The 16,630-nt window shown below is 43.7% G+C and overlaps 1 protein-coding gene across 4 annotated transcripts in view; it reads left to right on the forward strand.

The window, feature by feature from the left end:
* Positions 1 to 3,114: 3,114 nt before the first annotated feature.
* The window catches only part of FBXO25 (F-box protein 25), a 62,181-nt gene continuing 48,665 nt past the window's right edge, over positions 3,115 to 16,630 (forward strand). For all 4 annotated transcript variants that reach the window (XM_074947761.1, XM_074947763.1, XM_074947762.1 and 1 more), the window contains exons 1-2: positions 3,115 to 3,209; positions 12,827 to 12,973. In XM_074947761.1, coding sequence (XP_074803862.1) covers positions 12,834 to 12,973 — 140 coding nt within the window. In that variant the 5' untranslated portion in view covers positions 3,115 to 3,209; positions 12,827 to 12,833. The remainder of the gene's footprint in view (positions 3,210 to 12,826; positions 12,974 to 16,630) is intronic.

Raw genomic sequence — 16,630 nt, forward strand, 5'->3', positions numbered from 1 at the left:
GAGGAATATATGAGGGCCATAAGTGAAAAGAAGGGGCCAAAACCCAGGGAAGGGATAGCAGTGGTATAAAGAAGTTCCCACTCTACCTCTGGTACTTATATGGCCCTATCACTGTAGTATCTGAGCGCCTCACATCACATCCCCTTGGTGAGGTAGAGCAGTATCCCCAGTGTACAGATGGGGCACTGAGGCACAGAGAGACTAACAGCCAGATTTTCAAAGGTCTTTAGGCACCTAATGGGATTTTCAAAAGTGCCTAAAAGGCTACGTGCTTTGTAAACCCCACTAGATACCCTAGCTACATCTTTGAGTGCCTAAAAACATTTTAAACTCTGTCCCTAAGGCACTGACCTGAGGTCATGCAATAAGTCCATGCGGGGTGGAGGGGAGAGTAGAACCCAGGTCTCTGAGGGCTAGCTCCCTATCCACTGGACCAGCCTTTCTCTTGGCTGCATGCTGCGTAAAAGAAGCCTCTGATGGATGGGAGAAAAACCAAGAAGGCCAGTTCTCTGGGACTCCAGCACATGGTCCCAGGTGATTGGGAACAATGTCATGGTTGCAGTACCAAAAGCAACAAAGAGGTCAGGAAGGATGAAGAAAGTAAGAGAATGAGAGTCAGATGAGAGGAGAGCACTTAACTGCCAATGGGTGGCAGGTTCTGCCCCAGGCTGAGCTGTACAGCAATGCCTGCTGTGCAATTTTAGATTTTAACTGAAAACCATTTTGTTTTGTCCTTTTTTGAGTTTGAGAAAAGGAAGGAATGAGAAAGTGATGTCTGAGTATCAGATGTAATTATACATCAAATTCTTAGGGTTTCAGCTGTATTCAGGCCAAAGAACAGAAATTGCATCCACAAAGTCCATAAAGTCGACCATTATTGTCATGATTTGTGTTATTCACTGGGCACAATCTGTGTGCTCAGCACTGTTCAGAATATGCCAGAAAATGTAGTCCCTGAGCCAATGCATACAAGACGTGTAACTCTGGATAAGATGGCTCAGATATTTAATGTATAGTTATTGACCACACATGTTATCACATGGTCACTGTGATGTTTATATCTATGAATGGAGGCACTGAGGGCAACAGAAGTTTTACTTGATTAAGGACTAGAAGATTTGACCCTCCAACTTTCTTTCACAGAGGAGCTGCCTAGAGCTCCTATGCCTGTTTATTTTCCTTTCCTGCCTGCAGTGGCCCTGATATACCTCAGAAGTCTCAATTTTTTCCCCAACTTCAAAACACTGAATTTTCTTGGTGTTTGATTTAAAATATTCTCCTGTGAAAACTGCAACTCAATCACTGCAGTGTTGTGTTTAAGAGCCTTCTGGAAAGTAACTAGCCTTTAAACAGAAAGCAGTGTTGCTAACTCATGATTTTGTCATGAGTCTCATGATAACTGTTTTCCTTAAAGTCTCAGCTCCTGGAGTCAAGTGATATGTGTTGATTTCAGCCTTCATTCTTTAAAAAAAAAATAATGAAGTTTCTAGCCCTTGTGGCTGTGGAGAAGCTTCAAAATGTGACCCCAGTGCACCTTAAAGGCTCAAAAAGCAGAATGTAAATAAAAAGAACACCAAATCTATTATTTTTACATACTCTCATTATTTTAAAGCCAATCTCATGATTTTTGGTGAGCCTGATTCTTGATTTTTGAACATTTGGGGTTGGCAACATTATGAAAATGACTTGAGAGTGTCAGTTTCACTCCTGCTAAAGTCATTTTCTAGTCTATTATTTGTAGTGGGGTAACACCCCTAGAGCCCCAAGCTGGAGCAGTATAAACTCACAGGGCCTTGCCCCAATAGGATGTTTCCAAAAGTTAAATGATCTATTCCAAGCCAGATGAACTGCAAAAATGTGGTAGAAAGTAATCTAGTCTTTTCTACAATTGTTTCAATTGTTATATTCAAGAGTTAGTAACAAAGTAAAAAGAAAAGGAGTACTTGTGGCGCCTTAGAGACTAACCAGTTTATTTGAGCATAAGCTTTCGTGAGCTGTAGCTCAGGGAAGCTTTCGTGAGCTGTAGCTCAGGGAAGCTTATGCTCAAATAAATTGGTTAGTCTCTAAGGTGCCACAAGTCCTCCTTTTCTTTTTGCGAATACAGACTAACACGGCTGTTACTCTGAAACCTAACAAAGTAAAAATATACATTATTTTTTTAAACCGAACCAGCATCCCTTAAGTGAATTGACACAAGATGTCAGAACATCTTCGTATTAGAGCTGAGTGGGTCTAATATTTATTTTTCTTTCTTTATATAGGAATTAGAAATTATTATCTGACAGGAGCACTGTATCTAAGTTATTATCTTAAAAAAAAACAAGAAAGTTTTCAGGTGCCCAACTAGTGTTTGGAATCACAGTTAAAGTTGCCCCGCAATCTGAAATGGTGCCCCAGAGCGCCGGGAGGTCTGGTCAGCTGGCATGGGCCAGCCCTGGGTTTTTAATTGCAGTGCAGACACACCTTTCCGGGCAGGTTTGAGAGCGTGGAACTAGCCACCCCAGGAACTAAGGCCAGTCACAAACCTCACCACCTCTTGCTCCAAGCGCATTGCTTTGTCCTGACTTTCTCTAACATAAGTACACAGACAGCAACCTGGATAGTTCAAACCCACCAAACCGCCCCTACCAAGAGCAACCCCTCCCCTGCGCGCCCAGCTCTCCCGAGCAGCAGCCCAGGCACCAAGCCACGTGCGGGCTGGAAACGAGCCCGAGCAGAAAGGCTCTGGCAACCGGGGTGGCCCGTTACCGCCCCAGCCTTACCCCAGGGGGCTCAGGGGGAGCCGCTGCCCCACACCAGTCACCCTGGGACGAGGCCAAGCCTCCAGCTCGCGACCCTAGGGAAGGGGGCGTTTGGTCTGGTGACGTCACAACGGACCCTTGGAAAACGGAGTCCCGCGGTGCCGCGGCTCCTGCAGCCTCAGAACCCGGGACACGCCCCCTGTCCCGCCCAGCCCGCTCACAGAGCCGGGCCGGGCTTCTCCGCCGCCAACCAAAACATTGACATGTGCTTCTCGCTCTCCACAGTCACGTGACGCGGCCGGTTTAGCAAGCCCGTGACGTCACAAACGTCGTAACCAATCGAAAATCATACTTCCGGGTAGCAACAAGCGCCGCGGCAAGCGGCCAATCAGCGGGAGCGGGAGGGTGGGGACTTTAGCCTCGCTGTTAGTTCCATCATCAGCCCTGGAGCTGCTTGGGTTCCATCAGGTGAGCGCTGCGCGCCGCGCTTCCCCGGGCCTGCCGCGGGGCCAGGGCAGCGGGAGCCAGGCTGGGGTTTGCGGGGTAGGGCTGCTGGGGGCGGGGTTGGCGCTGAATGGGGCGGGGGCCTGGGCGGGTTGGAACCAGAGCAGGAGGGGGCTGGGGCAAGAGGGGGCTGGGCTGCGGGGGGGCTGGAGTAGGAGAGGGAAGGGATGGGGGGCTGGGGCAGGGATGGGGGGCTGGGATGGCAGGGATCGGGAGGGCTGGGACGGGACAGGAGGGGGCAACGGTGTTGTTTGGATGGGGCTGAACATGGAGAGAGGGTTGCTGGGATCAAGAGGCTGGGGCTGCGCTAGGCTGGGGATGTCTAGAGGAGCAAGGAATAGGATAGCAGTGGGCTGTGTGGTTGGGCAACGTAGGAAGTGAAGGCAGCTGGGGGAACAGACTTTTACCCTAGGTTGCTGGGGGCAGGAGTTGCTGGAGTTAGAAACAGGATACATTTAGGAGCCTGCAGATTAGGGAAGAGGTGAATTAGAGGCATAGGCCTAGTGGTCCAGGGTATGGAGTGGCACGTGGGTTTCTGGGTTTGAGCGAGGCAGCTGTCTGTCATGGGGAGGCATGGGAGACTTGCAATGGGAGGCCATGAAAGCTCTGGGGATTCAAGGGAGGATGCTGTGTATTCCTTGATTACTGAGAAGGAGCCAGGGAGTGAGCAGGGCTGGTGATAGAAAATGAGATGGCTTTTCAGCAGGGAAGTCCTCATGGTGCAGAGTCCAGAGTGCTGAGCAGGGAGGGATGGAGTAGTGTAGGATCACATCTTTCTAACTTTGTCTGATGTGGGATTTTCTGTTATGAATGGGACTTTAAGTGCTGTCAGTTTCATGTGTGATGTTTTATCCACCCCACCACAAGCAAAACAATCTCAAAAATGCCTTGCAATTCTTTAGCCTGTCAAGATTTCCCATTTCTTTTGAGGAAAGGGTGCAGACACAAAAAAACCAAGAAACCAACTCTCATTTGTGCTTTCAGTGCTTGGAAACCCAGAAGCTAAACAATATCTGTTTTTTCTGTAGTGCCAATAACTGCAAATCAAATAACCAAGTTTATTGTAAATTATCTGTTGTGTGAAGTTGGGGGGTAAGTTTTTTTCAGGGAAAGAGATGTGAGGAAATCAAAAATATAATGGGTCCAACATTCAGAAGTCTAGAGAACTCTATTCTTGCTGTGGTGGTGCAAAGGAGTTTTCTCCACATGAGGTAATGAGATCATGAAAATCTCACTCTATGTAAGAGGTATGTATAATTGTATAAAGTTCATATGGGCTGGCAGCTCTTAAAACTGGTGAGTTCAGGAATAGCGAAACTTTGTTCAGCTGAGGGCTATGTTAGTACTTTTCCAGGAGATGAGGAGGATCAAAGCGAAGCCTCAATTCTGCAGCTGGACCATTTTCTAATGTAGGGCCCCGTTGGCTCTAATTTCCTTAAATGCAGCTTCTCTTGTTTTCTGGCATATCTGTAAGAGTTTTGAGCCTGAGATGCTCCAGGAGAGAAGCCAAGTTCATAAAAGCAGATCACTGCATAGCAGGTTGTAATCTCCATGGTCTATGTACAGTAACTCCCCACGTAACATCCTATCACTTAACATTGTTTCAATCTTACATCCGTGGTCAATTACAGAACACGCTCCATTTAAAGTTGCGCAATGCTTCGCTATAACATTGTTTGGCTGCCTGCTTTGTCCACAGCTGGCAGTCCCCCTATCAGATCCCCTCCTCCACCCCACAGTGCCTCCTGCCCACAGGCAGACCCCGTGGATCAGCGCCTTCCCCCTCCTCCCCCTGCCTCCTGCCAGCGGCAATCAGCTGGCTTGCAGCATTCTGTAGGGAGGGGGGAGGAGCAAGGACTCAGCGTGCAGGCTCCCCCTCCCTCCCCTGCCGCCCAAACGCCGCAAACCAGCTGGTTGCCGCGGGGAGGAGTGAGGATGTGGCGCACCTCCCCTGCCTCCTGCCCGCGGCAGTCAGCTGGCTTGCGGCATTTGGGAGGCAGGGGAGGGAGGGAGGGGGAGCCTGCATGCCAAGTCCTTGCTCCTGCCCCCTCCCTCCTGAATGCCGCAAACCAGCTGATTGCCATGGGCAGAAGGCAGGGGAGGGAGTGGGGAGGAGCAAGGACGTGGCATGCAGAGTAAAAATGGGGGGGGAAGAAGAGGCGGGTTAAGGGTGGGGGCTTGGGGGAAGGGGTGGAGTGCGTGGGCCGAGGGTTGAGCCCCCGCCCCTGGTGCTTGCAGAGTAGGGGAAGCTGCTGGCTGCGCAACATGCTTCTCCTAGCCTACAGCACCTTCAGCCTCCTTGCCTGCCTCATTGTCTCCAGTGTTAGTGGGCTGTGCCTGTGTGGGGTAAGGCAGGGGCACCTCCCAACTTATAGTACTGTACTGTATGGCAAAAAAAAGTTTCCCTGGAACCCAACCCTTCCCCCCCCCCCCCCCCCCCCGTTTACATTCATTCTTATGGGGAAATTGGATTCGCTTAACATCGTTTCACTTAGAATTGTAGAATATCAGGGTTGGAAGGGACCTCAGGAGGTCATCTAGTCCAACCCCCTGCTCAAAGCAGGACCAATCCCCAACCAAATCATCCCAGCCAGGGCTTTGTCAAGCCTGACCTTAAAAATATCTAAGGAAGGAGATTCCACCACCTCCCTAGGTAACGCATTCCAGTGTTTCACCACCCTCCTAGTGAAAAAGTTTTTCCTAATATCCGACCTAAACCTCCCCCACTGCAACCTGAGACCATTACTCCTTGTTCTGTCATCAGCTACCACTGAGAACAGTCTAGATCCATCCTCTTTGGAACCCCCTTTCAGGTAGTTGAAAGCAGCTATCAAATCCCCCCTCATTCTTCTCTTCCGCAGACTAAACAATCCCAGTTCCCTCAGCCTCTCCTCATAAGTCATGTGTTCCAGTCCCCTAATCATTTTTGTTGCCCTCCGCTGGACTCTTTCCAATTTTTCCACATCCTTCTTGTAGCGTGGGGCCCAAAACTGGACACAGTACTCTAGATGAGACCTCACCAATGTCGAATAGAGGGGAACGATCACGTCCCTTGATCTGCTGGCAGTGCCCCTACATATACATCCCAAAAAGCCATTGGCCTTCTTGGCAACAAGGGCACACTGTTGACTCATATCCAGCTTCTCGTCCACTGTAACCCCTAGGTCCTTTTCTGCAGAACTGCTCCCGAGCCATTCGGTCCCTAGTCTGTAGTGGTGCATTGGATTCTTCCGTCCTAAGTGCAGGACTCTGCACTTGTCCTTGTTGAACCTCATCAGATTTATTTTGGCCCAATCCTCTAATTTGTCTAGGGCCCTCTGTATCCTATCCCTCCCCTCCAGCGTATCTACCTCTCCTCCCAGTTTAGTGTCATCTGCAAACTTGCTGAGGGTGCAATCCACACCATCCTCCAGATCATTTATGAAGATATTGAACAAAACCGGTCCGAGGACCGATCCTTGGGGCACTCCACTTGATACCGGCTGCCAACTAGACATGGAGCCATTGATCACTACCCGTTGAGCCCGACAATCTAGCCAACTTTCTATCCACCTTATAGTCCACTTAAAGTCGCATTTTTCAGGAACATAACTACACCGTTAAGTGAGGAGTACTGTTTCTCAAATAAAGATGGGTGAGAAGCATGTTGCAGCATTTTTAGCTAGAGCTAGACCAGAGGTGGACAAACTACAGCCCGTGAGCCACATCTGCCCCGCAGGACCCTCCTGCCCGGCTCCTGGCCCGGGTGGCTAGTCCCCAGCCCCTCCCCGCTGCTCCCCCTCCCCCACAGCCCCAGCACGCCGCGCCGTTGGCACAACACTCTGGGCAGCCGGGCAGCGCAGTTGCAGAGCTGCGACCTGACCCGGTGCTCTGGGCGGCGTGGTAAGGGGGAAGGGAGCGGGGGGGTTGGATAGAGGGCAGGGGAATTGGGGGGTGGTGGTCAGGGATTGGGGGTGTGGATGGGGTTGGGGCAGTCAGAGGGCAGAGAACGGGGGGTTGGATGGGGCAGGGTTTCCAGGGGGCAGTCAGGAAGCAGGGGGTGGGGGGGGGGGTTGGATGGGGTGGCGGGGGGCAGTCAGGGGCAGAGGTTCTGGGGGCAGTCAGGGGACAGGGAGCAGTGGGTTGTGGATGGGATAGGAGTCCCGGGGGAGCTGTCAGTGGGCGAGAAGCAGGGGGGTCGGATAGGAGGCAGAGGCCAGGACACGCCTGGCTGTCTGGGGAGACACAGCCTCCCCTAACCGGCCCGCCATACAATTTTGGAAACCCAATGTGGCCCTCAGGCCAAAAAGTTTGCACACCCCTGAGCTAGACAGATATTTTCATCTTGTGCAATATTAAATGTTCTCTTTTTTAATAGAAAAACAATATTTTTGTTCTCTTTTTTTTAATAGAAAATTCAGGTCATCATGTGCTATTCTCACATGGAGTTATTGACTTTCTGTGGCTGTGTCTCACTATGGCTTTCTCCACAAGAGTTTTATTGCTAATTAAATTGGTGGTTTCCTAGTGATTTTTTGTTTTGTTTTGTTCCATCCCAGAAGTATAAATGTGCTTACTTGCCCTAAACATGGGAGGTCATAAAAGTGTAAGAAAGAAAGCCCTAAGTGATCCAGATTCTAGATACAAGTTTCTAAAGTTTATGTAGCAGCAGCAAAAGTATTGTCTGATGTGTGCATTTGGCTGCCACTTCCATTAGTATTTTTAAAACCCTTAATCCAGTTATCAGTTTTGTAGGGGTAGAGAAAATATTTACTGAATTTTTATTTCCTAATGAAGACTTTCATTTCAGTCCCATTGGTTTGCAGGTCATCTTTAAGGCTATAAAGTAATCAAGAGTTTATTGACCATGTATACTAAGGCATGTTGTTTTGAAGCAGACACAACGTTTATAGGAGTGTTTATGCATAATTGTACTGACTCACTCTGACTGACTCAGTCTCTCAAAGTTCAAGAGCTTAAAAAAAGCAAAATTAACTTTTTTTTAAAAGAATTGAATTTATTCGCTATTTTACTAGGGTTTCACTGATAATCAGTTGTTCCATTTTATATCCTTCCTGTTTGATGTAAAATTTGAATGAAACAGTTTTAAGTTCCAGTCCTACCCATATGCTTGCACACCTGCATACCTTTATGGATGTGAGGAAGCCCATTGCTTGATATGGGAGGGAGGAGGGAACAAACCTTTACATTTATTTGTGGAGAAAACTATGGTAATCCCAGAAGCCAATGCAGCCCTTTGTCATCTTTAGAGTCTTTAATATCAATACTTCTGCTGCCAATAAAGGAAATAAGTTAAACATTAAAAAGAGAATTCAATTTCTTCTTTTTTAAAACAATGTGATGCTAGTAGTAACTAATCAAGCCCTATACAAGATCACAAAGCAATACCTGAATCTCTCCGTATTGAATTTCTTTGCTGCCTTAAGAAAAGGAGTACTTGTGGCACCTTAGAGACTAACCAATTTATTTGAGCATAAGCTTTCGTGAGCTACAGCTCAAAGCTTATGCTCAAATAAATTGGTTAGTCTCTAAGGTGCCACAAGTACTCCTTTTCTTTTTGCGAATACAGACTAACACGGCTGTTACTCTGAAACTTTGCTGCCTTAACATTCCCATTCATGTTCTTAAATGTCTTCATAACTTTAGTGGGACTATTCACATGCATTCCATCCAGTCTGTAATGACTTTTGATGCTCTGAACTCCTCCCATGTTGTCAGTATCTTTCTGGTAATGAGATGCCCAAAAACAAACATTAACTGGTGATTATTTTGTCTATGTTCCAGTTCTTTCTGTAGCACTTAACACATTGACTTAATGTAGCAGGATCTATTTTTTTTTCCTTTGACACTCTAGTGGCATAGCTGAGATGGTGACTGTCACAAACACCTGAACGCCAGATATTTGATAAGAAGGATAAAACAGCCTTTTATAGGAACAACATTGCCTTCAGTGCAGCACAATGTATGCAGTTTAAAGAAATGACTGAAATACTCTGCCTTGGAGAGAGATGTACTCCTGCGGACAGATTTAAAAATTGAAGTTCACCTACTAGAAGCTGCAAGTGAAGAAACAGGAGAAATTAAAGGCAGAACTAAAAGTAGGAACATTGACATTAATACAAGATGGTTTGAACATGAGAAGCGTCCTGATTAAGGCTTCCGATTGTCCTATTTAATGCTATTGATTTTAGGGTTTCCAGCCCTCCAGGATTGTGGAGTCTCCAAGAATTAAAGAGTAATCTTTAATTGAAGATTGTGTCATGTGATGAAATCTCCAGGAACCTCCAACCAAAAATGGCAGCCCTAAATGACTTTCTCTCTCTCCCTCTCTCCTAAAAAACAAAAAACAAACAAAAAAACCCTACAGAATATTGTGTCCAGATTGCCATTAAGGAATCTAGGAAAATATAATTGCAGCTTATGCCATTTGCACAACCTATACTATGAAGTTGTTCAGCACACTATTTAACACTCATGGAGGAAAATATGGGTAACCGCCTCCCGCATAGAACTGTTTAATATTTTCAACCAAAACATTTTCCCATTAGAAAAATGAAGGGTGTTTAATAAAACAAAGTTGAGGTGTATGATATCCTGCAAAAATTAGGAAACATCAAAACGGAAATTTTTCACTTGGAATTGAAATTTTTTGTTCAGGTTTTGAAAATCAAAATTTTTTTTTTTTTTAGAGTTTTGGACTTTGTCTTTTCCGTTTCTCACCTTTCTTTTTGTTTTGTTTGCTACTGAAAACAATAAAATGAAATCTAGACTTTTTCTTTTTGCCATTCTATAAATTTTCAAACCTTTTCCAAAGTTGGAGAAATTAGTGGCAAAAGGAAGAATGAAACAAAGTAAATTTGCCACTCTGTCAAAGAAAGAGAGAAAAACAAATCCAATATTTAGAAAATTCATTTTTTTTTCAAAAGTATTTTGTTTAAAATTTTGGAATAAAGAAATTGTTCCATGTCTCAAAACTCTTTTTCATTTTTTTACCAGATCTCTACAACAGATTGTAGAATTTCAAAAATATAAAATAAATATAACCCATCATCAGCCTCATGTTTAATTGACCGAATAAAGATATTAATGGCTCAATTTCCTTATGACACATTACAACTCTCAGGATGATTGTGTCTCTATACTAGTATCTGGCTATCATAAGTGAATATGAAGGGGCTTTGATCACAGCTCACATTAAACAACAACGAGCTCTACAGAGAACTACTGCATTTAAAAACATAGCCAAAGGATGTTTTGGAAGCACCTTACAATTTGCTAATGCTACTGTGGGACTCTCAATTGAAATCTGGCTTGATCTAGTTAACAATGAAGAACTGGAAGTATATATGACGACACTGAAAATATATTAGGAAAAGGCGTTGAACTTTTCTATTACTTAGCCAACATGACTGATCTCATAATAAGAGACTAAAACGTGGTGTCTGGAGCATAATCCTGAGTAGAACTGGCCAAAATTATTTGGTCAAAAAAAAAAAAAAAAAAGAGAACTTTGGAACTGTCAAACCAAACATCAAAATGAAACATTTCAAATTTGGGGGCTAGATGTTTGAGAGCATATAGGCATCATTCACAAAACCCAACAAGGAGGAGATGGTGCCACCCTCTTAATACCCAGTAGCCCAGTGGTTGGGGAACTGATGTGGGAGACCCAGATTCAGGTCCACACTCTGGAGCAGGGACTTGAACCCAAGCCCCCACTTAGTGTGCATAGTTCCTTCAACCAATTTGGTGCAAAATTTTATAAGCAAATTCATGGAAGCCAGGAGAGATGAATTATAATTGTCAGTTTTACAAAATCTGCACTTCTCTCCAGCCATTTAGGGCATGTTTACGCTCCCCCGCAGTGTGGACTAAGACAGGGATGGCCAACCTGAGCCTGAGAAGGAGCCAGAATTTACCAATGTACATTGCCAAGGAGCCACAGTAATATGTCAGCAGCTCCCCCACCCACCTTCCCCCAGTGCCTCCCACCCACCGGCAGCCCTGCCAATCAGCACCTCCCTCTCCCTCCCCACACCTCCCAATCAGCTGTATCGGCGTGCAGGAGGCTCTGGGGGAATGGAAGGAGGAGCGAGGGCACTGCAGGCTGAGGGGAGGGGGCGGGAATGGGTGGAGTGGGGGCAGGGCCTGTGGCAGAACCAGGGATTGAGCAGTGAGCACCTCGCGGCACATTGAAAAGTTGGCACCTGTAGTTCCAGCCCCAGAGTCAGTGCCTATTCAAGGAGCCACATATTAACTTCTGAAGAGCCGCATGTGGTTCCGGAGCCACAGGTTGGCCACCCCTGGACTAAGGGGATGTGAATAGCTGTGTACGCAAAAGTGCTGCACTATAACTCCCCTCTGGCACTGGAAGTGCAAACTTAAATGTCCCAAGGGGACCACACAGAGGAATTACAGTGCAGCTCTTTGGTGCGCACTGCAGTTCACACCTTCTTAGTCCAAACTGTGGGATAGTGTAGACATGATATTAGTATTTAATTGACTGGGAACTCCTGTGTTTCACTTAAAGTTCAAAAACGTTTTATTTTGAATAATATACCTTTCTTTGTATGTCTCAGGAATAAACATCCACTGAATCACATAGTGTCTTTTGTTCATAAATCTTTCATAGATTTTTCACTTTTTTTTTTTAATATGGGGAGGTGGAAAATTCCCAAGATTTATTAGCATGTAGTTTTCCATTTTTTGTTTTTGTTTCTAATTTCTTTTTATTGTATTGTATCCTCACTTGTAGTAAGTCCAATTTACTATCTTTCATGAAGTTCTCTTACTTCCAGAACAGTAATGATCTGTGACCTAACAATCCTTCATGTGTAAAATGCATGAACAGGAGAAACACTTCATTTCTTACTGCAGGTATTTTGAAGGGAACCTGGGGTTGAGAGAGGTGGGATTTGGGTGTGTGCCCTCTTGCTGATTTATTAAATAACTGAGTTTAAAAAGTCCCCCACAATTTTCAAACATATGTGCTGCATTTGTGCCTTAGAAATATCATGAATGTCATGTTTAATCTTGCCTGTTTTCTGGAGAGAGAACTTGGAAAATCAAGAATTGTAGATTGGAAACTCACTAACTCCTTAACGGAAGGAGCTTTTGTATCTTTAACAAGTTTTTCTTTCATCTTTTTGACTTGTTTGCATTAAATACATGTTAACAAAACAGCTCTTAAATTATCTGAATAAAAATCATTTCCTTTCTCAATTTAATCAGCTTTCAGTTCTGTTGTATCTTTGTCAAACTTACTAGTTCTCCCTCTCTTTCAGAATTCTAGGGGCGGGGGGAAGGTACATGACTCCTGAATTTCTAATGCAATAAAAAGTTTGTTTTATAAAATTTCAGGTCATCCTTTTATGCATCACAAAGGAGAAAAAGGAACAGCTTTTTCTTTGCCAGACACTGTTAACTGTAGAAACCTAATTTTTCCAAAACTTGATTGCCCTGTTTAAAATGGGGGAAGGTGGAGTAATGAATTAGGAAGTGTGAGGGAGTTTCTGAAACATTTCCAGGAATATTTAAATTTAAAATATACCTGTCATGAATAAACTACTTATTGCTTATAGGAAAACCATGCCATTTTTGGGCCAAGACTGGAGATCTCCAGGATGGAGATGGATTAAAACAGAAGATGGTTGGAAAAGATGTGACTCCTTCAGTCCAGAACTTGAGGATGAGAGCAGCCAGCTCAACAGCAACATCAGTCACACTGTGTAAGTTTCAAAACAAAGATTAATAAAATTCAACCAGGAAGTAGGAGGGATTGTGTTCATAGTTTAAAGTTTGCTGTAACAGGGTGTGTCTTATTCAAACTGAAACTTTTTTTGTGTTCCGCACATTCTTCTCATCTGCACTTACTAGCAATGCAGAGCTGTAATCACAAGCACCTTGGACAGGGAATGTCAATCAGCATTTTGATGAGAGGAAATTATTTGAAACTCCAACTTTGGTGTGTGTGGGGGGGGGCAGGGAAGAGGCTCACTTGATATGTGATTAATTCTTATATTCAAAATTTATAGTCTCCTAGAATAATGGGAAAACATTACAATAAATTTTAATCAATATTTTAATGAAGATGATATGATTGTCTAGAGTGTAGCAATAATACAAGGTAGTTGGTAAAATTTACTTTTTTTTTTTTTTTTTTTTTTTAAGTAACATCTGTCCACCTTGCGGTGATGTTCACTTGCCAAATGGCTGCTCTAGATATCTTAGTAAACTTGGATAATTTACATACTTAATAGTATATTACAACTAAAAGGTATACAACTTTTGCAATACTTCTAGTATTTTCATGTGTCGGGACAAGGTGGAATAGGGTGTTAGTTTAGCATCTCTGGAAAACTGGGGTCAAATTTAGCCACTGTTACAAGTGAAAGTTGATGGCCTCTTTCTCTTAGAGCAGTGGTTCTCAACTCTGGTCCACCGCTTGTTCAGGGAAAGCCCCTGGCATGCCGGGCTGGTTTGTTTACCTGCTGCGTCCACAGGTTCGGCCGATCGTGGCTCCCACTGGCCGCGGTTCGCCGCTCCAGGCCAATGGGGGCTGCAGAAAGCGGCGCAGGCCGAGGAATGTGATGGCCACCCTTCCCGCAGCCCCCATTGGCCTAGAGCAGCGAACCGCGGCCAGTGGGAGCCACGATCGGCCGAACCTGCAGATGCAGCAGGTAAACAAACTGGCCTGGCGCGCCAGGGGCTTTCCCTGAACAAGCGGTAGACCAGAGTTGAGAACCACTGTCTCAGAGAGACAATGTGGTTGAGATAATATCTTTTATTGGACCAACTTCTGTTGGTGAGAGAGACAAGCCTTTGAGCTACACAGAGCTCTTCCTCTGACCTGAAGCTTGTCTCTCACCAACAGAAGTTGATCCAATGAAAGATATTACCTCACCCAGCTTGTGTCTCTTTAATATCCTGGGACTGACATGGCTACAACTACAGTCTTCTCTTAGGACAGTAATTGAAATGTATTCTACGTAGGAGCACTACAGATTAAGATGCTTTAATAGTGCAGTGTGAAGCTTTCAGAACTCTTGCCCGCATTCAGTCTGATTCTAGGTACCATTGTTTGTATCTGACTTATTTACCAAAGTCATCCTCAGACATCATTGATAGGGTTTTCAGGATTCAAATGTTAGGCATTAAAACCCTGGTCCACCAACTTCAGTGGTAGCTGGAAGACTTTCTGTTAACTTTAATTGGCATTTGATCAGACCCTAATTTAAAGCTGCCACCTAGTGCCTTTAACCCATACGCAAACATCATTGATATTACTGGAAATTCTCTGCAATGAGTCAAGCATGCATTTGGCTCTTCAGATCTATTGAGAAATAAACCTGTTTAATGTGTTAGTTAATTTGAGAGTGGAATAGTATATATTGCAAATTTTAGTAAACTTTTATGGAATAAATGATCTGCCTTTCTGTAGTTCTGTTCCTGCTGAATTTATATTCGTTCCTTTCCCCCAAAATTAGTCAGAGGACAGTGCTCTTGGTTAGGACCTACAGTGTAACCAGTTTACCATCCTGAGGAAAGGGAGCATACAGTGTTCAAGTTGTTAGTTCATTGAAAACGGCAATTAATGTACAAATGAGCACAGTATGTTAATTGATTTGGGTGTGGAAAAAATAACTGAAAAGGTAATTTATTAGCAAATATGGAAAACCTTGTGTCGATGTGCACCCTATACTCTAAAAATGCCTCAACTGGTCATGTTTCAGACTAGCAGCCGTGTTAGTCTGTTTTCGCAAAAAGAAAAGGAGTACCTGTGGCACCTTAGAGACTAACCAATTTATTTGAGCATAAGCTTTCGTGAGCTACAGCTCACTTCATCGATGAAGTAGTGAGCTGTAGCTCATGAAAGCTTATGCTCAAATAAATTTGTTAGTCTCTAACGTGCCACAAGTACTCCTTTTCTTTTTTCAATTGGTCATGTGCAAAATGCAATCCTAAATTGTTGAGTGACCAAAGAGTGAGTTCTGTGCCCATCTCTTTTAAACCCGTCTTGAGACTTGCCTACATCTCAGACGTTGCTGCTTTCTACATACCATCCTTCTCTCTGTGCTTATCTACCACAGACCTTTCTGGTTTTTCAGGCAGTTTCCCTAGCATGAGTGTGAAAGGCTCCTTTTCTGTAACTGCTCTTGTTGTCTGGAACAGTATTCAGTTATCCTTTCATCTTATCAACTCTTGCCTTCAGATATATTCTGAAACAGATCCTTGCTCCTTTGCCTGTATCCCTTAAATAATAGTTGCAGTTGAAAAATAAAAACAGGAGACTTAACTCTGTGGCATTTTGTGAAAGACAATATATGTAATGTTATGTAATTGTTATGACCTACTTGTAGAGATTTCTTTGTGTTAACTTAATGGAAGTTTCTTAGTACTATACATATGAATTATATCTTTCTGTTCTTGTAAGCAAACATTTAAATTGTCAAGGACTTTGTTCTGTTTGTATCTTCATATTTTATTTGATTCCAGTGTTGACTGGAAAAAAAACCTTAATTTCTCTTTTTGTACTTAGTTTCCTCTTCACAGTTAGGAAATGGTCCAGCTTGAGCTCTTAGAAGTCTTTTGATCTTGAAATTCTATAGCTTTCTTTTCAAAGGAACTAATCTGCTGCTATTTGAAACATTTTTTCTTAAGTATCTGTTAAACTTAACATGAAACTAGATATAGTTATAGAAGGATAATTTTAAGTTTTTAAATTTCTAAACAGACGCTGTGGTGAATTAAGACACTTCCAAGTGATTGCATATGAAATACTTAGAGTTACTGTGGACTTTGCATCTGTCCTGTAATAATTTGTTGAATTCCCTTTAAACTTGAATGTCCATCTATAGAATTCCATTCTCACTGTTAAACACCGTATATGTAATTATTTATGCAACATGAAACCATACATCCATTTTTGCTTACTGGTTCTACTATAGCACTCTAAGTTCCTTTGAAACAAAAAAAAAAAAAAATACAGAAATTGAAGGACAACTAATCCCATCAATCCCTTTTTACTTTAGAAAATGGAATGTAGCACTGAATGAGGAAGAATAAAGCTTGATAAAATGTGGGACAATTAATTCCAGCTAATGGAAGTAGCATGTTGTAAGTGGTCCTTGAGTAGTATTATATTTTACTGCATCCATGAATGTGCTGTGTGCTTTCTTTATAAAGGGACAACTGTGCTTAGCAGTCTAACTGTTCCTTTGCAGTCTGTGTAAGTGGGTAGGCAAGAGCTATACTTCTCATTTTAGACAGGTTTCTAACAAGTCTATTAAAAAAAAAAGTCTATTCTCCAAAAGTGGATTTACCAAAATTTTTTTTAAAAAGTCTACAATAACACTAATTATAGTACTTGGAAGTTTGCTGGCTTT

This window comes from Natator depressus, chromosome 3 (genome assembly GCF_965152275.1).
Source record: "Natator depressus isolate rNatDep1 chromosome 3, rNatDep2.hap1, whole genome shotgun sequence".
Lineage (NCBI taxonomy): Eukaryota > Metazoa > Chordata > Testudines > Cheloniidae > Natator > Natator depressus.